Raw genomic sequence first — 26,424 nt, 5'->3', positions numbered from 1 at the left:
ATAATTACACAATAACAAATTTATAGTTACAATAGTTGATTTGTAACGTGCTAAAAATGCATTATACCCTGTCTTTAATTTCACAAACACCTGAGTTTGGAGAGCATTTTCAGTTCCTAAATAAATATCTATCAAGTCATTTCAAATGCCATGAAACATGTTAAAATTGCGAACAGAATGTGTAAATCTTCCGGTTATGGGTGTAAAAACCTACTAGAGGAAGAGGAAGTCTAGGCCTATGTGACAATACTTCCTCATTTAGGTTTAGTCATTTGTCAAAGTATGGCGAACTTGTGTTTCCCAATCGCTATTCTACTAACTCTTCTCCATCAAGCAGGTAAAAGCATTTTCTAAAACATCTGTATAGTGATATTTATTATATTGATTAGACATGTGTGTCTATAATCTGATTAGTAGGTTAGTAAGTAACAGGCAGTATAATTTGTACTGATTACTCTGCTTATAACCAGTCCAACCAGTGTACTGGTTGTCTAACCAGTCGAATCAGTGGGTGAAAAAGGAAATTATATGATTTACTGAACTTTTAAGTCATGTGTTGTGATGTGTTGAACTTTACCACATTCAAGTAATTCATTGACTTTTAAATTGAAAATATGTCATTAACTTTAGGGCAACATTTTTTGATGATACTGTAGTTGTAAACATATGTTGAAGCTATACACGTGTTTACAAGTAATGAGTAATACAGCAATTTTGGGTGGTGATAGTATACAATACTGCACTACTGTGAGGAAAAGTTCTGTGTCAGTTACAAGAAGGTTACTGACAGGAAGCTACGCAACAACGCCATTTGAAGCAAGAAAACTTCTCACTATCAGAAATGCACAGCTCAACTTGTTTTCACATATGTATGTAAGAATCAACCACAAATATGTGCCCATATTTATAAGCATCCAAGTTATCTATGCTTTAAGGCAGATTAGGTTCTACTTCATGGAGTTATAATTCATCATGTTGCTTTTACTGAATGGTTTCTGATACTGAACAGTTGACAGTGTGTATCATATCCTAGTTCTTCTATTGTAAAAGTACTTCTGTATTACTTGTAACAAAGGTTGTGACTATGTTGATCTAAAGGCAGCTGATATTATTAATGGGTTCATCTTTAAACCATTTAGCAAAAGGGCGTATTGTTACGTCCGTCGTTGAATGAATTAGACTAAAGCGCAGTGTGGAAAGTTAATTATATGTAATGCTGAAACACCGACAAAATAACAAAATATAAACGACTGTAAAGTTCTGCAGTACCATACAGCAACTGTGTAAAAATAAGATCCCACAAACTCAGGTGGAAAACAGGCTGCCTTAGTATGATTCCCAATCAGAGACAACGATAGACAGCTGCCTCTGATTGGGAACCATATCCGGCCAACAAAGAAATAGAAAACTAGAATGCCCACCCAAATCACACCCTGACCTAACCAAATAGAGAAATACACAGGCTCTCTCATGTCAGGGCATGACACATATAGAAAAAATCCTGTCCAAACTACAAAGTCTGCAAATTGGATCATTACAATGTGTCAGTCAGTTTGGCTATTTGCAAAAACAATCCATTTCCACATATTCCTTTAAGAGGTTGCGTTGCTAAATTCATATATACTACTGCTGTATTTGTCACATTGTTTGATGGGCTTTTTCATCTTTTTTTACATGAAGTATTCTGTGTGTTGATTTCAGAGCCCAGTGCTGAGACATCTGTGTTTGTGCTGAAGGGGCAGGATGTTCGCCTGAATGTCCAGACAAATGTTCAACTGCAAGCTGTTGATGTGCTATTTTGGAAGTTTAACAGATTAGACAATGTTGTAAGGTACCCCCCAAAAGATACCTTTGAAAGGTACCGAGGTAGGGCTGAATTTAGTGTGGGAAACCTCTCTCTGCTACTGAAGAACCTCCAGGAAGGAGACAGTGGACTTTATGATGCAGTTGTGTCTGGTAACAATGACAGAAACGTTGCTAAATACTTGATAAAAGTCCAAAGTACGTAAGACAGTTTTTCTATTTTTTCACAGTTTAATTAAACAAGCTAAACATGGTGTGCAGGTTAAATGCATATTCATTGGGACTCAGGTTAATAAACAAACAATAAAGGAATTATATTTGTTTTCAGAGAGAGTTGAGCCTCCAGTCCTGACAGTGGACTCTAACTCCACCATCAATGGCAACTGTAACGTGACTGTGGCCTGCAGAAGTCAGAACATCTCTGTCGACTCCAGCTGTAACAGCAGCACCTGCTCTCAGGTGGGAGGAGAGAGTAGAGGAGCTGAGACCTCCACTGTCCCCCTGCTCTCTGTCTATGTGGCAGGGGGTTCCATCATCTGTAACCACAGCAACCAAGTCAGCTGGGCCAACGACACCAAGGAGATCAAAACAATTTGTCAGGAAAAAGGTAAGACAGATTTATACAAACACCGTGCACACACACCCACACACGCTCACACACACACACACGCTCACACACACACACACACACACGCTACACACACACACGCTCACACACACACACACACACACACACACACACACACACACACACACACACACACACACACACACACACACACACACACAGCTCACACACACACGCTCACACACACACGCTCACACACACACACACACACACGCTCACACACACACACTAGACTAGATGTTATATGCTGAAGTATGTTGACGTTTAGATTTTGATGTCACTGTAATTCCAAAACCAGAGCGGGACATAGACCACAACTACGCTGTCACAGTCGGGATGCCAGGTCCCATCATCCACGTCATCATCATCTTTGTTGGATGCGCCTTGATTGGTTGGTGAAAGCTAAATAAAGGTAAGCTCACTGTTCTTGCTTATTACAGAAACCGTACAGTTGTGAATAAAACGGTTCCTCTGGAGTAGGTGTCGTGGAGAATCGGATCAAATACAACGCATTACAGAACTTGTGAAATCAATTCGGCTTTTAATACAAGAGTACAGCAAGTATACTTATCAATAAAGTAACCTACCCATTCAGACCTTCTGGTAAATATTTTGAAGCGGTATCGCAGGATTTCTATAACTACTTATTTTATTCAGACCTTATAAGCAGGCAGCTGTAGCCCTGCGCCCAACCCCAGCTGTTCAACCAGAGAGCGCAAAACAGTCACACCGGTCAGCCCACACGAAAAGTCCCCAATATGAATGGCTCAATGAGGGGGCAGCCCGAATCACGCTCCCGACACGGGTCGCTCGCTCAGGTTGACTGAGCTGTGTTTACGCACATCTCAAAACAGATCCTGAAACGGTCGAGCCCGGCCAAGCAGAATCAGACGGAACAACTCCCTCAATCAAACCAGACACATAGGTCCGTTCGAGCAGTCCGACCATAGCAAATGCCCGCTCCCTCCGTTCAAACACCCGACACCAGCGAAGTTCACAGCCCCCGCCTACTTACTCACTAGACATGCATGCACATTCATATTTGTTATAGAATTCCCAAGCTTATACACATGCATGCAATTCATTGAATTCAAAAGTTCTTTCGTTTCTATAGTTTTTAGGAAATTTGAGAGAGAGACCTACTTGACGCTCCCCTGCTGCTACCGGATCTTTTGTGGCAATCTACACTGACATTTCAACTATTGTAAGAACTTTGCTTACCTTGTTTATAGCTGGGTGGCCACCCTTGTCTTGCCAGATTGCCCCAAAGATCCCGCGGCCAGCCAAGAACGTCTTCAGTCCCTGATTCTCCTGGGCTAGCTCGCCAAATTCTGTCGTGGAGAATCGGATAAAATACAACGCATTACAGAACTTGTGAAATCAATTAGGCTTTTAATACAAGAGTATAGCAAGCCGGGATGGTCCGCGGAACACACCGCTTTCCAGAGCCCTGGCTCCAGTATTTATCCACATATTGCATATGACCCCATCCCACATGCAAATGAAGTTACATTCCAATCCGTGCATCCTGCTTGTTCAGCTCAATAACGCTCATACCTGCTTTCCGTCAGATTATAATGATGACAAGACCCTTGCTTTGTTCCTGCACTTAGCTAAATGCATTCTTTTGTTTATGTATTATCTAGGATCAGCAGACTATGTGTCTCCTCAGTTTCTAGCGTGTCCAGCTATACTAAAAATACTATACATTCCTCTATTTTACAGCCCTATGCGTTGGCTCTGCACTTAGCTCAATATGTTCCTTTGTATGTGTGTCTTTATCTCAGAGCAACAGACTATGTGTCTCCTCTGTCATTCCTTCTGTATCTCTACGTCCTAAAAATATGCGAACTATGTCTATTGGTCATCAGTTAGTCATTTGACTGACCCCCTCCTTTGTATATCCCTCTGGCCTTGGTATGTCCAGCTATCCTGGCACCTATGTGTCACCTTCACTTCATGTAGTCTGTTTTTAGTGTTCAGCTATTCTATACATCTTATGCATTTGTCTATGTGTTATATTTGCTCCCACATAGGGAAGGAGGTATAACATACTCAGGGGAGTCTACAACCGATCCTATTCACCTGAAGCAAACTGAAATCATGCCCAATGTGCCAATGGATGCCAAGCCCACCCTCGGAAGCCCCACAATTCTGGCTATAATACCGGGGCTCGCATCCATTTCCAAAATTCATTACAGCACTTTAGTGAACCCAAACCCCTGACTGCACAAGGCCAAAATATGTTATATCACATTCTCTCCTTCGGGGAACAGTAGTTATATTCATTACTGTACATTCTCTTTCAGTCGGTCACTCGGTATAAAACATGCAGACATACAATCAAGCCCCAAGCCGGTTCAGACGGTACCAAACGAGGAGACCCGCCCAAGCACCCACAGGTTCCACCGGATCCAAAAAGGGTCACAGAAGCCACCTTTTTCCCCTACCTTAATACTTACCTGAGAAGCCTGAATTGTCAGTACCTCATGAGGCCTGAACTGTCAGAGCCCTATATAACAAACCAGAACCTGCTACAACACGGTTATGTATACTGACACGCTGCCACTGCAGCCCAAGTCCCTAGACCCCACGGTTCCAAGAATAACACTAACTTTGCGAGCCTAAAATGTCAGAACTCGTACAAGGAACCGCAAGTCCAAAACAACAGAACACCAAGTCATGACTTGGTAAAACGCATACGCACTGCATAGCGTCAAGTAGTGTCACTGAAACCCACAGGAAACCTGCAGTAACCTTGGAAGGGTGTACCCACACACTGCCATGGCAGCACAATGCTCAAACCCACAGGGAATTGTGGCAACCCGGATAAAAGCGTTGTCTGCTGCAGCACATCAAGGCAGCCAAAGGCTTAAACCCACAGGGAAACTGTGATAAACCAAATATATGTTGCCTGACATCAACCATGACGACCCAACATTTTCCATACACACAAAAGTTTATTTCTCTCAAATGCTTTGCACAAATATGTTTACATCCTGTTAGTGAGCATTTCTCCGTTTCCAAGATAATCCATCCACCTGACAGGTTTGGTATATCAAGAAGCTGATTAAACAGCATGATCATTACACAGGTGCACCTTGTGCAGGGGACAATAAAAGGCCACTCTAAAATGTGCAGTTTTGTCACACAACACAATGCCACAAATCAAGTTTCAGGTTGAGGAGTGTGCAATTGGCATGCTGACTGCAGGAATGTCCACCGGTCTCGCAATGTGTTTGGCGTTGTGTGGGTGAAAGGTTTGCTGATGCATTTGTATTTTTTATGGATCCCCATTAGCTGTTGTCAAGGCAGCTGCTACTCTTCCTGGGTAGTTCTTGTATGCATGTGTCTGTGCCAATGTTTGTGTTGCTTCACAGACGCCGCTGTTTTGATCAAATTACAATTTTCCCTTTTTTGTGGCACCTGACCACACGACTGAACAATAGTCAAGGTGCGACAAAACTAGGGCCTTTGTTGATAGTGTTGTTAAGTGTTGGCAAGTGTCTTCACTGACATTTTCAACCTCTCCCTGACCGAGACTTCAAGCAGACCACTATAGTCCCAAGGAAGCGAAAGTAACCTGCCTAAATGATTACCGCCCCATGGCACTCATGGAGCGGTTGCCATGAAGTGCTTTGAAAGGCTGGTCATGGCTCACATCAACAGCATCCTCCCGGACACACTAGACCCACTCCAATTCGCAGACTGCCTCAACAGATCCACAGATGACGCAATCTCAATCGCACTCCACACCGCCCTTTCTCACCTGGACAAAAGGAACACCTATGTGAGAATGCTGTTCATCGACTACAGCTCAGCGTTCAACACCATAGTGCCCAAGAAGCTCATCACTAAGCTAAGGACTCTCGCACTAAACACTTCCCTCTGCAACTGGATCCTGAATTGCCTGACGGCCGCACCCAGGTGGTAAGACAAGGCAACAATACGAACTGCCACGCTGATCCTTAACACTGTGGCCCCTCAGGGGTGTGTACCTAGTCCCCTCCTGTATTCCCTGTTCACCTACGACTGTGTGGCCAAACATGACTCCAACACCATCATTTAGTTTGCTGACGACACAACAGTGGTAGGCCTGATCACAGACAACGATGAGACGGTCTACAGGGAGGAGGTCAGTGAACTGGCAGTGTGGTGCCAGGACAACAACCTCTCCCTCAATGTGAGCAAGACAAAGGAGCTGATCGTGGACTACAGGAAAATGTGGTCTGAACAAGCCCCCATGAACATCGACGGGGCTGTAGTGGAGCGGGTTGAGAGCTTCATGTTCCTTGGTGTCCACATCACCAATGACTGATCTTGTTCCAAACATACCAAGACAGTCGTGAAGAGGGCATGACAAAACCTTTTCTCCCTCAGGAGACATGGCATGGGTCCCCAGATCCTCAAAAGGTTCTACAGCTGCACCATCGAGAGCATCCTGACCGGTTGCATCACCGCCTGGTATGGCAACTGCTCGGCATCTGACCGTAAGGCCCTAAAGAGGGTAGTGCGAATGGGCCAGTACATCACTGGGGCCAAGCTTCCTGCCATCCAGGACCTATATAATAGGCGGTGTCAGAGGAAAGCCCATAAAATTGTCAGAGACTCCAGTCACCCAAGTTAAAGACTGTTTTCTCTGCTACTGCATAGCAAGCGGTACTGGAGCGCCAAGTCTAGGACCAAAAGGCTCCTCAACAGCTTCTACCCCCAAGCTATTAGACCGCTGAACAATTCATAAAAATCGCCACCGGACAATTTACATTGACCCCCCGTCTTGTACACTGCTGCTACTCGTTGTTTGTTTGTTACCTATGCATAGTCACTTCGCCCCCACCTACATGTACAGATTACCTCAACTAGCATGTACTGCACACTGACTCGGTACCGGTGCCCCCTGTATATAGCCTCGTTATATTTTATTCCTATTGTGTTACTTTTTACTATTACTTTTTATTTTAGCCTACTTGGTAAATATTTTACTTTTCTTGAACTGCACTGTTTGTTAAGGGCTTGTAAGTAAGCATTTCACGGTAAAGTCTACACTTGTATTCGGTGCATGTGGCAAATAAAGTTGGATTTGATTTGATCAATATGTTTTGACCATGACAGTTTACAATCTAGGGTTACTCCAATCAGTTTAGTCATCTCAACTTGCTCAATTTTCACATTATTTATCCAATATTTAGTTGAGGTTTCGGGTTTACTGAGTGTTTTGTTCCAAATACAATGCTTTAAGTTTTAGAAATATTTAGCACTAACTTATTCCTTGCCACCCACTCTGAAACTAACTGCAGCTCTTTTTTGATGGTTTTCAGTCATTTCAGTCGCTGTAGTAGCTGACATGTAGCTGAGTCATCCGCATACATAGACACTCTGGCTTTACTCATAGTCAGTGGCATGTCATTAGTAAAAATTGAAAAAGCAAGGGGCCAAAACAGCTACTCTGGGTAATTCCTGATTCTAACTGGATTATATTTGAGAGGCTTCCATTAAAGAACACCCTCTGTGTTCTGTTAGATAAGTAACTCTTTATCCACATTATAGCAGGGGGTGTAAAGCCAAAACACATACGTTTTTCCAGCAGCAGACTATGATCAATAATGTAAAAAGCTGCACTGAAGTCTAACAAGACAGCCCCCACAATAATTTTATCATCAATTTCTCTCAGCCAATCATCAGTCATTTGTGTAAGTGCTGTGCTTATTTAGTGTTCTTCCCTATAAGCATGCTGGAATTCTGTTGTCACTTTGTTTACTGTAAAATACCATTGTATCTGGTCAAACCAAATGTTTTCGAGAAGTTTACTAAGAGTTGGTAACAGGATGATTGGTTGGCTATTTTAGCCAGTAAAGGGGGCTTTACTATTCTTCGGTAGCGGAATGACTTTAGCTTCCTCCTAGCCTGAGGGCACACACTTTCTATTAGGCTTATATTAAAGATGTGTCATATAGGAGTGGCAATATCGTCTGCTATTATCCTCAGTCATTTTCCATCCAGATTGTCAGACCCTGCTGGCTTGTCATTGTTGATGATAGACAGCAATCATTTTTTCACCTCGTCCACACTGACTTTACGGAATTCAAAAGTACAAAAGTCTTGTCTTTCAAAATTTGGTCCGATATACTTGGATGTGTAGTGTCAGCGTTTGTTGCTGGCATGTCATCCCTAAGGTTGCTTATCTTGCCAATGATAAAGACATTAAAATAGTTTGCAATATCAGTGGACTTTGTGATGAATGAGCCATCAGAGTCAATGAATGATGGAGCCGAGTTGGCTTTTTCTCCACAATTTCATTTTAAAGGTGCCCCAAAGCTTTTTACTGTCATTCTTTATATAATTTCTCTTTGTTTCATAGTGTAGTTTATTTTTAATTTTTTAAATTTAGTTACATGATTTAACTTGCAGTAAGTTTGCCAATCATTTGGGCTGACAGACTTAATTGCCATAACCTAGGCCTCATCAAAACATAGAATGCCCACAACACACGCCCTGACCAAACCAAAATAGAGACATTAAAAAGATCTCCAAGGTCAGGGCATGACAGTAACCCCCCCACAAAGGTGCGTACTCCGGCCACAAAACCTAAAACAAAACCTCCCTAGGGGAGGGTCTGGGTGGACAGCTATCCGCGGTGGCGGCTCTGGTGCGGACGTTGATCCCGCTCCACCTCTGGCTTACCCCACTTACCCCGCCTCTAGAGCGGGGACCCTCGCCGCCGACCTCGGACTGGGGACCCTCGTAGCGGGCCCCGGACTGGGGCATCTCTGGAAGCTCCGGGCTGGAGGGTGACTCTGGCGACACACAGGAGACCTGGCTCTGGAAGCCGGTACAGGACTCACCAGGCTGGGGAGACATACAGGAGGCCTCTTCCTTGGCCGAGGCACCGGATACACTGGGCCGTGGAGGAGCACTGGCGGTCTCGAGCGCAGAGCTGGCATCACCCGTTCTGGCTGGATGCCCGCTTTCACCCGGCAAATGCGGGACGCTGGCACCCAGCACACCGGCCCATGAATGCGCAGCCTCAACACAGTGCGCATCACCCCATAGCACGGGGCATGACCAGTCACATGCTCGCCATGGTAAGCACAGGGAGTTGGCTCAGGTCTACTACCTGACTCTGCCACACTCCCCGTGTGCCCCCCAAAACATTTTTTGGGGCTGCCTCTCGGGCTTCTTTGCCAGCCGTGTTCGTGTCGCCAACTCCATTCTCAGGTATCCCTCCTCGCACTGTTCTAGAGAATCCCAGGTGGGCTCCGGCACTCTCCCTGGGTCGACCGACCACCTCTTTATCTCCTTCCAGGTTGTCTCATACTCCAGATAGCGCTGCTCCCATGTCCATGAGTCACTTTCACGCTGCTCCTCCTTACCACACTGCTTGGTCCGTTGGTGGTGGGAAGTTCTGTCACGGCTGTTAAAAGGAGAGGACCAAGGTGCAGCGTGGTGAGCGTACATTTTCTTTATTTTAATCAAAATGACGCCAAACAAAACAATAAACACTACAAACACCAACTGTGAAGCTCAAAAGCAAAGTGCTCTAAACAACATCAACTTCCCACAAACACAGATGGGAAAAAGGGAACCTAAGTATGGTTCCCAATCAGAGACAACGATAGACAGCTGTCCCTGATTGAGAACCATACCCGGCCAAACACAAAGAATTAGAAAACATAGAACACAAAACATAGAATGCCCACCCCAACTCACGCCCTGACCAAACCAAAATAGAGATATTAAACGGATCTCCAAGGTCAGGGCGTGACAACACCACAGACAGATCACCACAGATCATCAACATATGAATCACTACAAAACTTATTGTATGACCTCTTATACAGCATATTCGGCCCAGCCTTTGGAACTTTGGTTTTCCTAGATATGGCTATTATATTGTGATTACTACATCCTATGGATTTGGATACTGCTATAAAGCACAATTCTGTAGCATTAGTAAAGATGTGATCAATACATGTTAATGACTTAATTCCTGTGCTGTTTGTAACTACCCTGGTAGGTTGACTGACAACCTGATCCAGGTTGCAGGCCCTGGTGATAGTTAAGTTCCTGAGTGGGCAGCTTGATGATAGCCAGTCAATATTTAAATCACCCAGAAAATATGTTTCTTTGTTGATATCATATACATTATCAATCATTTCACACATATTATCCAGATACTGACTGTTAGCACTTGGTGGTCTATAACAGCTTCCCACCAGAATGGGCTTTAGCTGAGGACAGATGAACCTGTAGCCATATTACTTCAAGAGTATTTAACATTAGATCGTCTCTAGGCTTTACAGGAATGTGGTCCTGAATATAGACTGCAACACCGTCCCTGTTGGCATTCATGAATATGAATGTCATCTGCTACAAGCAAGTTATTGGACCTTGATTCATGGACCTTGTTTCTTAATATGGGCTATTTTTAGCACTTTCTGGGTTGCTTGATTGTTTTTAATGCTTTACTGGGAAGCTTACCCGAGGTAGACTTACTCATGTTATTTACATTAGAGCTGATAGTGCAGGGTGACCTGCGTAATGTGGTCTTCCTACTATTGCACACCGCCTCAGTGCTAACAGTGCAACTCTGGTTCATAGGCTCATGATTATTGCTTACAATAGCTGTCGGATAAACAGATGTATTCGGTGCAATTAGGGGTACATAAATTACTTACATTGTGTTTGCCAATGCCTCTAAGATCATGTACATTTGATGCAGCATTATGACGACTCATTGTCACAATGGTAGGGATTAATTGAGCTGGTCTTGGATCATTTACCAGTCAGTGTTTCAACGCAGACGAGACATGCGTGGACAGAGGCCAAGATGGACTCTGTCATTCCTGTAGAGGATCTTCTGTTTCCAGAAGGTGTCAAAGTTATCAATAAAAGTGACTTTTAGCCAGATGTGAAATGACATCAGTCTGCTGAATATTTCACACTTTCTTTTCACATGTAGTCATGGCTCTATGTAGTACTGTGCGCCTCCCACAATCTGTTCTGGACTTGGGGACTGTGAAGAGACCTCTGGTGGCATGTCTTGTGCGGTATGCTTGGGTGTCCGAGCTGTGTGCTAGTATTTTAAACAGACAGCTCAGTATCTTTAGCGTGTCAACACCTTACAAAGACAAGTAATGATGCAGTCAATCTCTCTCCACTTTGAGCCATGAGAGATTGACATTGGCATGTCAGTAATGTTAGCTCTCCGTGTACATTTAAGGGCCAGCCATGCTGCCCTGTTCTGAGCCAACTGTGGTACCTGAACACACTACTGAACAGTAGTCCAGGTGCACCAAAACCAGGGCCTGTAGGACCTGCCTTGTTGATAGTGTTGTTAAGAAGGTAGAAACTAGGGCCTGTAGGACCTGCCTTGTTAATAGTGTTGTTAAGAAGGTAGAAACTAGGGCCTGTAGGACCTGCCTTGTTAATAGTGTTGTTAAGAAGGTAGAAACTAGGGCCTGTAGGGCCTGCCTTGTTAATAGTGTTGTTAAGAAGGTAGAAACTAGGGCCTGTAGGACCTGCCTTGTTGATAGTGTTGTTAAGAAGGTAGAAACTAGGGCCTGTAGGACCTGCCTTGTTGATAGTGTTGTTAAGAAGGTAGAAACTAGGGCCTGTAGGACCTGCCTTGTTGATAGTGTTGTTAAGAAGGTAGAAACTAGGGCCTGTAGGACCTGCCTTGTTAATAGTGTTGTTAAGAAGGTAGAAACTAGGGCCTGTAGGACCTGCCTTGTTAATAGTGTTGTTAAGAAGGTGGAAACTAGGGCCTGTAGGACCTGCCTTGTTAATAGTGTTGTTAAGAAGGTAGAAACTAGGGCCTGTAGGACCTGCCTTGTTAATAGTGTTGTTAAGAAGGTAGAAACTAGGGCCTGTAGGACCTGCCTTGTTAACCTCTTACACTTATGGTGGCGCTATTTCATTTTTGGAAGAAAAACGTTCCCGTTTTAAACAAGATATTTTGTCACAAAAAGATGCTCGACTATGCATATAATTGCTACTGTTCGAAAGAAAACACTCTGACGTGTCCAGAAATACAAATATCTTCTCTGTGCGTGCCCTTTAACGTGAGCTTCAGGCAAAACCAAGATGACTTGGCATCCAGGAAATGACAAGGATTTTTGAGGCTCTGTCTTTCATGATCTCCTTATATGGCTGTGAACGCAAGAGGAATGAGTCTGCCCTTTCTGTCGTTTCCCCAAGGTGTCTGCAGCATTGTGACGTATTTGTAGGCAGATCGTTGGAAGATTGACCATAAGAGACCACATTTACCACGTGTCCGCCCGGTGTCCTGCGCCGAAATTGGTGCGCAAAAGTCACCTGCCAGTATTTTTCCATGGGGCAGAGAGAGAGAAGCAAGCTTCCAAGAACTGCATGTCAATGAAGAGATATGTGAAAAAACACCTTGAGGATTGATTCCAAACAACGTTTGCCATGTTTCGGTCGATATTATGTAGTTAATCCGGAAAAAGTTTCACGTTGTAGGTGACTGCATTTTCGGTTCGTTTCGGTAGCCAGGCGCAATGTAGAAAACGGAACGATTTCTCCTACACACAGACGCTTTCAGGAAACACTGCGCATTTGGTATGTGGCTGGGAGTCTCCTCATTGAAAACATCAGAAGCTCTTCAAAGGTAAATGATTTTATTTATTTGGTTATCTGGCTTTTGTGAAAATGTTGCGTGCTACATGCTACACAAAATGCTATGCTAGCTTTGCATACTCTTACACAAATTAGTCAATTTCTATGGTTCAAAAGCATATTTTGAAAATCTGAGATGACAGTGTTGTTAAGAAAAGGCTAAGCTTGAGAGCAAACGCATTATTTTAATTTTATTTGCGATTTTCAGAAATCGTTCACGTTGCGTTATGCTAATGAGCCTGAGGCTTAGTCATAATCCCGGATCCGGGATGGGGAGTTTCAAGAGGTTAATAGTGTTGTTAAGAAGGTAGAAACTAGGGCCTGTAGGACCTGCCTTGTTGATAGTGTTGTTAAGAAGGTAGAAACTAGGGCCTGTAGGACCTGCCTTGTTAATAGTGTTGTTAAGAAGGTAGAAACTAGGGCCTGTAGGACCTGCCTTGTTAATAGTGTTGTTAAGAAGGTAGAAACTAGGGCCTGTAGGACGTAGGACCTGCCTTGTTGATAGTGTTGTTAAGAAGACAGAGTAGTGCTTTTGTTTCAATATGTTTTGACCATGACCGTTTTACAGTCCAGCATTACTCCACCTTGTCGTGTCTCTACTATCATTAAATTGAAGACTTGTAGTTTTTAATCAAAGATTCTCTGTAATTAGTATTACGCGATCAACTGATTAATCATGCACATGTAATTAACTAAGAAGTCGGGGCATTTCCTAAAATAACTTTTCAGATATTTTATCTTATCAATTTGTCTTCGAATTAATTCATTATTTACTTTACCTCACGTTAGTCTCATTTCAAATGTCGTAAATTGTTGGTTATTTGCACAAACCCAGTCTTCACTATGAATCATCCATAAATCAATTGTCAATTCACAGAAATGCATAAACAAACAGTAAATATGGTTACAAGAAATGATAGGAGAATGTGCCCTAGTGGGCTGAACCGGCATGACGGCTTGTTAGACAAAAGGGAAAGTGGGGGTCGACTAAGAAGTCACTACAGAGTGATAATTACAACAATTGAAATGCTAATCCTTTACACATGAACGCTCACTCATTCGGGATCAATTGCAATCAATATATATATTTACACTCAGTGTGTCGTCTTGATCGCTGGTGAAAAGTTTGTTTCTTTTGTAGAATTGTCCATCTCGCTCCCTCTCTCTGTCTTGGTTATAGGGGATAGTTCTGAGTGACATTCATTCATTTGTTACAGAATGAATGTTTCGGCGGTTGTCATTCTTCGCGTTCAATGATACCGAATTCCTAGCTGCAGACTAGTAATTACTATCAAAGACTTGTTCTTATTCTGTCGGTATCAATAGTGTAAGAGTTTAACCACGTGGTATGGTTAAACCTCTTGATACTACCCATCCCGGATCCGGGATCGTGAATACAGCCTCAGGCTCATTACCATAACGCAACGTTAACGATTTCTGAAAATCGCAAATGAAATGAAATAAATATGCCTGCTCTCAAGCTTAGCCTTTTCTTAACAACACTGTCATCTCAGATTTTCAAATTATGCTTTTGAACCATAGCAAATCAAGCATTTGTGTAAGAGTATTGATAGCTAGCTTAGCATTTAGCGTATCATTTAGCACGTAACATTTTCACAAAAACCAGAAAACCAAATAAATAAAATAATTTACCTTTGAAGAACTTCCGATGTTTTCAATGTGGAGACTCTCAGTTACATAGCAAATGTTCAGTTTTTCCTGAAAGAATCTTTGTGTAGGAGAAATCGCTCCGTTTTGTACATCACATTTGGCTACCGAAACGAACCGAAAATTCAGTCACCAAAACGTCAAACTTTTTCCAAATTAACTCCATAATATCGACCGAAACATGGCAAACGTTGTTTAGAATCAATCCTCAAGGTGTTTTTTCACATATCTCTTCATTGATATGCCGTTCGTGGAAGCCTGCTTTCGTCTCAGAATCCCATGGTAAAATACCAGCAGCTGAAAATGACGCAACAATTTCTTATGGTCAATCTTCCAATGATATGCCTACAAATACGTCACAGTGCTGCAGACACCTTGGGGAAACGATAGATAGGGCAGGCTCATTCCTGTCGCATTCACAGCCATATAAGGAGACAATGAAAAACAGAGCCTCAAAAAATCCTGCTCATTTCCTGGTTGCAGTTTCATCTTGGTTTTGCCTGTAGCTCCTGTTCTGGGGCACTCACAGACAATATCTTTGCAGTTCTGGAAACCTCAGAGTGTTTTCTTTCCAAAAGCTATCAATTATATGCATAGTCGAGCATCTTTTTGTGACAAAATATTGCGCTTAAAACGGGCACGTCTTTTTATCCAAAAATTAAATAGCGCCCCCATAGATTTAACAGGTTAAAAGATTCAGCAATGGTCCACAACCTTTGTCCTCCCCAATGGAGAAAAACATGGTCTGGTGATAATTTCTCAAAGTTGTGTTTTATTCGGAATGGCAGAAAGGGCTGTCCCAGGACGCCTGATCCTAACTGGGCTCAGGGCAGTCCTCTGATTTAGTTAACTCCAATCCCCTTTTTGTCCAAAATCACATTGTACAATTGTGTAAACAGTATCATACTCACTCATTCATCTTATACAACAATTAGATGTAAACCTCATATCTGAGGCTATTATATTATCAGCATTATGGTAACGTGGCCACACCGTCTCCCATGAGCTTCCCAAGTTGTAACAAACAGACCAGTTCGTAGCTGGATTCTTCACCGATCTTTTATACTTTCTCCGGAACATGAAATTTGTTCGTGCCTCAAGTTCTGTGAGGTGGAAGAAATTCCTTTGTGCTCCATGAACATTTACTCTGTCTCTTATACTATGTGGCCATGTAGGCAGGGTCTTCTCAGGAATTACAACCTCTCTCTGAACACAGCAGCATAGTTGAAGGAGGTTTAGGGTTTAGTGAATGATTTGTCCCAAATACAATGCTTTTCGTTTTGGAAATATTTAGGACTAACTGCAGCTCTTTGTTAAGTGTTGCAGTCATTTCAGTTGCTGTAGTAGCTGACGCGTATAGTGTTGAGTCATCCGCATGCAAGAAATTCCCACATATTCTGAGCACTTGTTGTCTGCTTTTCCTTCATTCTTCAGTCTAACTCATCCCAAACCATCTCAATTGGGTTGAGGTCAGGTGATTGTGGAGGCCAGGTCATCTGATGCCCCACTCCATCACTCTCCTTCTTGATCAAATAGCCGTACTCTGCCTGGAGGTTTGTTGGTGTCCTGTTGAAAAACAAATGATTGTCCTACTAAGCGCAATCAGATTGGATTGCGTATCGCTGCAGAGTGCTGTGGTAGCCATGCTGGTTAAGTGTGCCTAGAATTCAAAATAAATCACAGACAGTGTCACCAGCAAAGCACCCCCACACCATCACACCTCCTCCTCCATGCTTCACGATGGGAACCACACATGCGCAGATCATCCGTTCACCTATTCTGCGTCTCACTAAGACACAGTGGTTGGAACCAAAAATCTCACATTTGGACTCATCAGACCAAAGGAAAAATGTCCACCGGTCTAATGTCCATTGCTCGTGTTTCTTGGCTGAACCAAGTCTCTTCTTCTTATTGGTGTCCTTTAGTAGTAGTTTCTTTGCAGCAATTAGACCATGAAAGCCTGATTCAGCATTCTACTTTGAACAGTTGAATTTGAAATGTGTCTGTTACTTGAACTTTGTGAAGCATTTGTTTGGGCTGCAATTTCTGAGGCTGGTAACTAATGAACTTATCCTATGTCAAATATAAAATCTACTTTGATTTGTTTAACACGTTTTTGGTTACTACACGATTCCATATGTGTTATTTCAAAGTGATGATGTCTTCACTTTTATTCTACAATGTAAAAAATAGTAAAAAATTAAGAAAAGCCCTGGAATGAGTAAGTGTGTCCAAACTTTTGACTGGTACTGTATGTAAATAAGGTATTTCTGTTTTTTATTGTAAATAATATTTACAAACATTTCTTAAAACCTGTTTTCACTTTATGGGGTGTTGTGTGAAGAATGATGAGTACATTTAAAAAAAACAAGGCTAGAACAAGGCTGTACCGTAACAAAATGTGGAAAAGGTAAAGGTGTCTGAATGCTTTCTGAATGCACTCTAGTTGCGAGCCACAGAATTATAGCCAGGAAAGAGGGGCTTCCGAGGGTGGGCTTGGCACCCATTGGCCCATTGGGCATCGTTTCAGTTTGCATCAGGTGAATAGGATTGGTCGTTGACTCCCTAGTGTGTTATACCTTGTGAGCGACTCAAAGTTAACACATTATATTAATTAAACTTTTGTGAAAACTGTTGAAAACAGGATGTAGTAATTTCACATTATTTATATTCATAGCTAATTTTATTGTAATTTTATGTAGTTGATTTAAAGGTGACAAAGTGGAAATTATAATCACAGAGTATGCTATATTCAGGGTAAGATACCATAGATATTTAACACCACTGATACTGTGTCATTGTTGATGCCATTTTTAAAAATGCAGTTAGTGGAAAATGTATACATTCTAAAATGCTAAAATGTTAATTTCTTATATTATAGAGCATTGAACCACTGAGAAATATTTAATTTATTGATTTGAGGTAATTAATGACCTTGTTTTATAACCGGGTCACCGTTCATAAATTCATAGTGAAGTTGTTACTGTATGTTTGTATTCTCCAGACTCCAGGTAACAGTCAAGTAGGTGATGAAGAGCAGGAATCTCCAGGTCCAGGTCAAGCATCAGCCACAATCTACAGTATGGTGGGACTACCCCAACCCCAGCCTATGAACCATTCCACCATGATGGGAGACCAGTCTCCACCTGAGGACTTCCCCATGACCTCCATGACCTCCATGACCATGCCTGAGAGTTTAAATGCTACTGTATGGTGGGGCAAAAGAGAAGCAAACAATAATCAGGAATTTTAACATCATCTTAGACCAGGATTCTATCACATAGCTTGTTGTCAGCTATACACCTTTGAAGGCAATGTTCCCGCGTTCAATGAGAAAACATTCAATTCAGTTCAGTCGGGAAATTATGTTTAAATGTACATAGCTGGCAAACCATGATCAAATTGAATCTTGGCCTAAGACCGCGGAATATCAGTGCTGTAGCGTGATTGAAATTTAAAGGCAATGTACCTGCTTGTGTGGGGACTGCATCGGTAAACTCTGCATATGTCGCCTCAATCGGAAATGACCTTTACATTTCTATCGTGCTACAATTCGGATATTCTTCCAAACAACGATCAACTACAGATGAAGGATCTTAATTTGACCACACTGTTGTTGCAGGAAATGCAAACTTGTAATGTATTCGAGGTTTAAAAATGCTTCTAAAGTTTGGAATTTACACTTTAAAATATCAAACTTGATTTGCCAATACAAAAAAATCTAAAACCTCCACAAACATTTTCATTCATTATATCCCCATAATCCTGTTGCATCAGGATATTTTCCTGCTGTGAGAAACTAGTCAAATTAACATCCCACATCTGTAAGCACAGCTGTCTTTGAAAATGTTAAATATATATATCTTTTCCTTGTAACATTTTTGAACCATCATGACAGTAGTATGCTGTAAAAGTACATAAAAATAACTGAACATTTCAAATTATTCATCATAGTGGGAATTAAACAGAAACAAATTTATCATAGTGGGTATTCAACAGAAACACATCATTCATCTTAATGGGTATTAAACAGAAACAAATAATTTATCATAGTGGGTATTCATAAGAACAAAAGAATGTATCATGGTAAACAGAAACAAATGAACCAAAGACATGTGATACTCTACAGTCAGATATTCTTACATCATGTTATGCTGTGCATTATACTATGTCATGTAATGCTATATTATGACAAGCCCTAATAATATGCCTTGAAATGCTATGCTATCTTACATTAGGCTAAAGACATGCTACGGTACTTTGGCGACTGGTAAGTGTTTTTTTCCTTTGGGCTGTATGTTTCAATGTGTAGTTCATACATGCATAATCTATAAGCAGAATTAACGTTTTACCTCAATGAGCAGCTGTTTTCTGGAAGCTGTGCGGCACCATTTTCCTACATTTACCTCAACGTGCGCCAGCCCGCTAGAAATGCGAGTTTCAGCCGATGAGCTTCAGCCCCTTGCCATTTGAGTGACAGCTAGCAAGACACACACACACACACAGCAGAGCGAGAGAGAGCAATTACGTGTTACACATATCTGCACATTTGTGATGTGGCACGCAATTTTCAGGTCCCACTTTTGGCTTGTGAGCGTTACTTTCAGAACTGCTTCTAAAAAATATAACAAATAAAAAATTAATATCTAAGGTATGTTATTTATATAGAAACGAATGAAAAGATAAAGTAAATATATTTTTTTTACTTTTAAATTACCCAATCTGGTTTACATGTGCAGGCAACATCCTTCTGTTTCTGTGTACTGTACATTGTTACATAAAAAGGAACATAATTATTAATCTCATGATTATACTATCTGCTGCTGTATGGGGCGGCAGTGTAGCCTAGTGGTTAGAGTGTTGGATTAGCAGTCGAAAGGTTGCAAATTCAAATCCCCAAGCTGACAAGGTACAAATCTGTCGTTCTGCCCCTGAACAGGCAGTTAACCCACTGTTCCTAGGCCGTCATTGAAAATAAGAATTTGTTCTTAACTGACTTGCCTAGTTAAATAAAGGTAACAAATTGTAAATAATATCGTCACTGTGGGAAGCCCTGTCAATTGTAAAAATACAATAAACATAATTCTGTCACTCGTGGGCTTAAATCAGTGTTGTTTGTAGAATGTATCCCTGATGTAGAGGGTGATGACTGCAGAGATCATGATGACCAGCCTCACAGACACCAGGAGGATCTTCAACATGTACACAGACACGCCAGCAGGGGAGTCACTGGGCTACAACAGTTAGACATTATGTTAGAGTTCCTCTAGTCAGCACGTCAGACAAAAGGGACACTTCCATTTCAATTACAGTCAATACAGAAAGTAAACCAAATTCCAATTCCTAATTTTCCTAATTGAAAAGCATATAAATTAACTGGAATAGAAATGGAATTGACCATTACCCTGCTAGACACTTCAACAATTAGCCTGGGGACTACCCTGAGTTTACAGTTCCTGTAATGTGTATAGTTCCTACAATAATGTGTGCTCTTACTTTCAATATTAATCATTATTAAAGATGAAAGGAGAATATACAGTGGGGCAAAAAAAGTATTTAGTCAGCCACCAATTGTGCAAGTTCTCCCACTTAAAAAGATGAGAGAGGCCTGTAATTTTCATCATAGGCACACTTCAACTATGACAGACAAAATTAGGGGAAAAAAAAAACATTTTAGATTTTGTGTCACTGGCCTACACATTACCTCATAATGTTTTAGAAATTAATGAACAATGAAAAGCTGAAGTGTCTTGTCACTCAACCCATTTGTTATGGCAAGCCTAAATAAGTGCAGGAGCAAAAATGTGCTTAACAAATCACATAAGTAGCATGGACTCTCTGTGTGCAATAGTGTTTAACATGAATATGTTCCCGGTATTTCACATATGTTCCATTCGAGAACAAATAACTTTTCCGGAAGTGTCATTCTAAAGCATTATAAATATGTAAATATGTCTGGATTTGATTAGCGCTTTGATCGGCATGAAGCCTGATGAGCCATACATTTTAAGAGCCCAAGCCTGAGAAAAGCCCAAATGATTGTGTTGCTTTCCAATGCATAGCCTATAATATACTGTATAGGCTACCGCACATTACGTACAACAGAAAAGTCCATAGATATAGCTAAATGGAACATCTTCAGTAATTTTTGAGTGTAGATTGTATTACTGTATTGTATTATATGGACTGGAATTACATTCAAACCATGAAGCAGGAGAGAACATGTGATTCTGGTGCAGCACATGCCGCCTACAAAGTTAAAATTATAAGCTCGCAAATTTGATTTTAATTTAGAAATATATTATTATACATTTTTATAATTAGCAGGCTGACATGTAAATATCTTTAATAATATTTCCCCCAACGTTGTGCGACATTAGCGTGTCTCCTTTTTATCTCTATTGTTGCTTCAATCCTTCTTTGCTTTCAACAGTAAAATGAAATACGTTTCGTTGTCCTTATCTTCATCAGTGTAATGAATAATGAATAATAATATGGGACTAGTATAAGATGCTGACAACTATCACTTCTCTTCACAAATATTGAATGGTTATGGGTCTGAATAAATTATTGCAACAGCATACCGCCATCGCGTGTTCTCTTCTTTCAAACACTCCGTGAGTGCTATTGGCTGATGTATTTAACATTCAGCATCCCTCTTCGAATAGTCTATTAGTATATATACACACTACAAATTATGTGGACATCTCAATCCTAAATCATGGGCATGAAAATGGACTTGGTCCCCCTTTTTCTGCAACAATAGCCTCCACTCTTCCAGGGAGGCCTTCCACTAGATGTTAGAAAATTGCTGCCTTACTTCCATTCAGCCACAATAGCATTAGTGAAGTTGGGCACTAATGTTGGGCGATTAGGCCTGGCTCGCAGTCGGCGTTCCAATTCATCCCAAAGGTGTTCGATGGGGTTGAGGTCAGGGCTGTGTGCAGGCCAGTCAAGTTCTTCTACACCGATCTCGACAAACCATTTCTGTACGGATCTCGCTTTGTGCACGGGGACATTGTCATGCTGAAACAGGAAAAGGCTTTCCCAAAAGTGTTGCCACAAAGTTGGAAGCATAGAATCGTCTAGAATGTAATTTTATGCTGTAGCGTTAAGATTTCCCACTGTAACTAAGGGCCCAAACCAAACTTTACAGTTGCCACTATGCATTTCGCGCAGGTAGTGTTCTCCTGGCATCTGCCAAACCCAGATTAATCCGTCGGACTGACAGATGGTGAAGCGTGATTCATAACTCCACAGAACGCGTTTCTACTGCTCCAGAGTCCCATGGTGGCAAGCTTTACACCACTCCAGCTGACTCTTGGCATGGCACATTGGTGATCTTAGGCTTGTTTATGACAGATTATGTGGAAATGGGAAGACAACTGTGAATAATTTTAGTAATGTGTGTTGTTAACAAGAGTGATATTTGAAGCTTGACACTGGTATAAGACATTACAGGTACTGTGACCAATTAAGAGGCACAAATACCATTACTACTCACTGGGGAAGTGGGTATCACTATCTTGGAAAATGATTAATAGAGGGCGTGTATTAGAGCCATGAGAGAGGACATCTAAACACATTAGATGTAGTCAAGAGAGGTGCAGAAATAACCACCATGTCATCAAAATTTTGCAAACTGGATAAAACTGGTCAGCATTTCCCTGCTGACGGAAAATACCAATCTATTTTTTTTTTATTCTTATTTTCAAGGACAGCCTAGGAACAGTGGGTTAACTGCCTGTTCAGGGGCAGAATGACAGTTTTGTACATTGTACATTGTCAGCTCGGGGGTTTGAACTTGCAACCTTCGGGTTACTAGTCCAACGCTCTAACCACTAGGCTACCCTGCCACACTTTGGGGTAGGGGGCAGTATTTTCACGTCCGGATGAAAAGCGTGCCCAGAGTAAACTGCCTGCTACTCAGGCCCAGCTGCTAGGATATGCATATTATTAGTTGATTTTGATAGAAAACACTCTGAAGTTTCTAAAACTGTTTGAATGATGTCTGTGAGTATAACAGAACTCATATGGCAGGCAAAAACCTGAGAAAAATCCAACCAGGAAGTGGGAAATCTGAGGTTTGTTGTTTTTCAAGTCTTAGACTATCGAATATACAGTGTCTGTGGGGTCATATTGCACTTCCTAAGGCTTCCACTAGATGTCAACAGTCTTTAGAACCTTGTTCGATGCTTCCACTATAGAGGAAGGGGAAATGAGGGTCTTTGAGCCAGGTGTCTGCCAGAGTGGCATGAGCTGATGACACGCGTTCACATGAGAGTGAGCTTTACATTTCGGAAGACTAAGGAATTCTCTGGATGGAACATTATTGAAGATTTAATTATTATTGAACACATTATTGAAGATAAAAACATCCTAAAGATTGATTCTATACATCGTTTGACATGTTTCTACGAACTGCAATATGACTTTTCTTCTGAACTTTTGCCTGGACCTGCCTGCGCTTCATGAGTTTGGATTTGCAAACTGAACGCCCTAACAAAAGGAGGAACTGGGATTCCTGGGAGTGCATTCTGATGAAGATCATCAAAGGTAAGTGAATATTTATAACGCTATTTCTGACTTCTTTTGACTCCAATCTGGCGGAATCTGTATGGCTCTTGATTTGTTGTCTGAGCGCTGTACTCAGATTATTGCGTGGTTTGCTTTTTCTGATAAAAAAAAAATCTGACACAGTGGTTGCATTAAGGAAAAGTATATCTCTAATTCTGTGCATAACACTTGTATCTTATATTAAAGTTTATGATGACCATTCCTGTAAATTGATGTGGCTCTCTGCAAAATCACTGGGTGTTTTGGAAGCAACACATTACTGAATTTAACGTGCCAATGTAACTGAGATTTTTGGATGTAAATATGCACTTTATCGAACAAAACATGCATGTATTGTGTAACATGAAGTCCTATGGGTGCCATCTGATGAAGATCATCAAAGGTTAGCGATTCATTTTATCTCTATTTCTGCTTTTTGTAACTCCTCTCTTTGGCTGGAAAAATGGCTGTGTTTTTTTATGAGTAGGTGCAGACCTAACATAATCGCATGGTATGCTTTTGTCGTAAAGCCTTTTTGAAATCGGACACTGTGGTGGGATTAACCTCTTTGAACTCTAGGGGCAGTATTTTATTTTTGGATTAAAAAAAAACGTTCCGGGTTTTAAACAAGATATTTTTTCACGAAAAGATGCTCGACTATGTATATAATTGACAGCTTTGGAAAGAAAACACTCTGACGTTTCCAAAACTGCAATGATATTATCTGTGAGTGCCACAGAACTGATGCTACAGGCGAAACCAAGATGAAACTTCAAACAGGAAATGAGCAAAATTTTGAAGCGCTGTTTTCCAATGTCTCCTTATATGGCTGTGAATGCGCAAGGAGAGAGCCCACAATTTCTGTCGTTTTCCCAAGGTGTCTGCAGCATCGTGACGTATTTGTAGCCATATCATTGGAAGATTGACCATAAGAGACCACATTTACCAGGTGTCCGCCCGGTGTCCTGCGTCGAAATTGGGCGAAAGCTCAGCTGCAAGTATTTTTCCATTTAATTCAGAGAAGAAAGCAGACTTCCACGAACGATATATCAATGAAGAGATATGTGAAAAACACCTTGATGATTGATTCTAAACAACGTTTGCCATGTTTCAGTAGATTTTATGGAGTTAATTTGGAAAAAAGTTCAGCGTTTTGGTGACTGAATTTTCGTTTTTTTGGTAGCCAAAAGTGATGTACAAAACAGAGCATTTTTCTCCTACACAAAGAATCTTTCAGGAAAAACTGAACATTTGCTATCTAACTGAGAGTCTCCTCATTGAAAACATCCGAAGTTCTTCAAAGGTAAATTATTTTATTTGAATGCTTTTCTGGTTTTTGTGAAAATGTTGCCCGCTAAATGCTACGCTAAATGCTACACTAGCTATCAATACTCTTACACAAATGCTTGTTTAGCTATGGTTGAAAAGCATATTTTGAAAATCTGAGATGACAGTGTTGTTAACAAAAGTCTAAGCCTGAGAGCAAATATATTTATTTCATTTCATTTGCGATTTTCATGAATAGTTAACGTTGCGTTGTGCTAATGAGCTTGAGGCTATAAATAGGATCCCGGATCCGGGATTGCTCGACGCAAGAAGTTAACAACAAGTGTATCTTTAAAATGGTGTATAATACATGTATGTTTGAGGAATTTTAATTATGAGATTTCTGTTGTTTGAATTTGGCGCCCTGCATTTTCATTGGATGTTGGTCAGGTGGGACGTTTGCGTCCCATGTACCCTAGAGAGGTTAATACAGCCACAGTGAAAGTCACCAACAGTGGTTTCAATGGTCAAGGTAAGACAAAATTTAAACAGGGAGGAAAGGGCAGTGAATCGGTCCCAAAGGTCAAAGCACCTGTTTTAGGTGTGGGGCTGTTGGTAAAGGGAGTGTGGGATGTAAGGGAGCCTACTGCCTTTGGAGGGAATGCTAAGAGGCTGGCCTCTATATGGTCGATTGTGGTTCGTTGAGAGGACAGTTTCTATATGGAGGGGGGATGTAAGAAGCCTCGTCTCACACAACTTTCTAATAGATACTGGCGTTCAGACATCACTGATTTCTTGCATTGAGAAATTGTCTAGAATTGCAACAGGAAAAAGTATTACATTTAGTGGGGTAGTGGGAAGAATCAAAAGCGATTATACTAATACCCATGTCTCTGACCATAGGACCAGTAACAATACCCAGATCATTATACATGGCGATGGGTGTGGAACCAATTTTGGGGTTGGATAATCTATGCAAAATTACGGAGGAATGGGTTCTAAAAGGTAACAAGACAAGCTCAGAAAACCATTTATTTTTTATTTGTTTTATCTCATGAGACACTTAATTCCGTCTTATTGGGAAATAGCTTTATAGAATTGACTAACCCCATCACGCATTGGGGTTACCAAACCTAAACGACCTTTTAAAATGTTGTTCATGACTAAGAAGGGCATTGAATTTCCAATGGAGATTGGTAACAGTATATGCAGTAACCGTGGGGATGGATTAAAACACAAACGATTAATGAGTGGAGGGTTTTGTTTTGTCTGTAATTAAAACTTTTGTGTTGCTGATTAACATTTGGCATAGGGAATACTAACGAAATGTACATGTTCTCTTCCAGGAGAGGATGGGGTGTCCCTATCTCTCTATTTGAAATGTTTCCCGAGGCTGTTGTCTTGGAGGGCAGTTAGTGAAATTCTGCAGTTTTATTAAGTATAAAGGTACCCGGATTCGGGTGTAAAGGGAGCTCCCAATTAAGTAAGACCTGGCCATTTGTTTGTTATTGCCCTACATTTTACCACATACACCATCACACAAACATAAGCCACCGGTTATGAATATTTGTTAGTGGTGTTAATGCCGTGTCTCATTTAATTGTGTGGGGTCTTTAATTTAGTTTTAGTAGGTTATTCACGGGTTAGAAAGGATGCACCTTAAAGGGCACACAAATTAAATGTAGTATAAGGATAAGGATTTTGGGTTGCACACATGTCAGTTCTCCAGATAAGAAATGTACTGAGAAACCCAATGTAAACCTGGTACACAGAATGTTTCAAATGTCTTTAAATAAGTAGAAGTACAGGGAAAGAAAAGGAAAAGAACATACTCACTTAATCACCCAGAAAGCCTAGAGACATTGGGT

General features: G+C 41.3%; 1 protein-coding gene across 1 annotated transcript; it reads left to right on the top strand.

Annotated features, from left to right (window-relative positions):
- The first annotated feature begins 255 nt into the window (after nucleotides 1–255).
- Nucleotides 256–19,839, top strand: LOC135509602 (SLAM family member 9-like). Its single transcript, XM_064930392.1, has 5 exons — nucleotides 256–337; nucleotides 1,702–2,001; nucleotides 2,132–2,410; nucleotides 2,730–2,843; nucleotides 17,739–19,839. Exons 1-4 carry the CDS (start codon nucleotides 283–285, stop codon nucleotides 2,828–2,830), a joined length of 735 nt encoding a protein of 244 aa, XP_064786464.1. The 5' UTR covers nucleotides 256–282; the 3' UTR covers nucleotides 2,831–2,843; nucleotides 17,739–19,839.
- Nucleotides 19,840–26,424: the final 6,585 nt, after the last annotated feature.

Source organism: Oncorhynchus masou, chromosome 3, assembly GCF_036934945.1.
Source record: "Oncorhynchus masou masou isolate Uvic2021 chromosome 3, UVic_Omas_1.1, whole genome shotgun sequence".
In the NCBI taxonomy this organism is placed as follows: domain Eukaryota; kingdom Metazoa; phylum Chordata; class Actinopteri; order Salmoniformes; family Salmonidae; genus Oncorhynchus; species Oncorhynchus masou.
This window is presented reverse-complemented; position numbering and strand designations above follow the sequence as displayed.

What these genes read in the sequence shown, in the direction of transcription:
- LOC135509602 (XM_064930392.1), top strand. Translation starts at nt 283, where the DNA reads ATGGCGAACTTGTGTTTCCCAATCGCTATTCTACTAACTCTTCTCCAT. An exon ending in ATACTTGATAAAAGTCCAAA is followed by an intron (nt 2,002 to 2,131) that starts GTACGTAAGACA and finishes ATTTGTTTTCAG; the next exon opens with AGAGAGTTGAGCCTCCAGTC. An exon ending in AACAATTTGTCAGGAAAAAG is followed by an intron (nt 2,411 to 2,729) that starts GTAAGACAGATT and finishes TTCCAAAACCAG; the next exon opens with AGCGGGACATAGACCACAAC.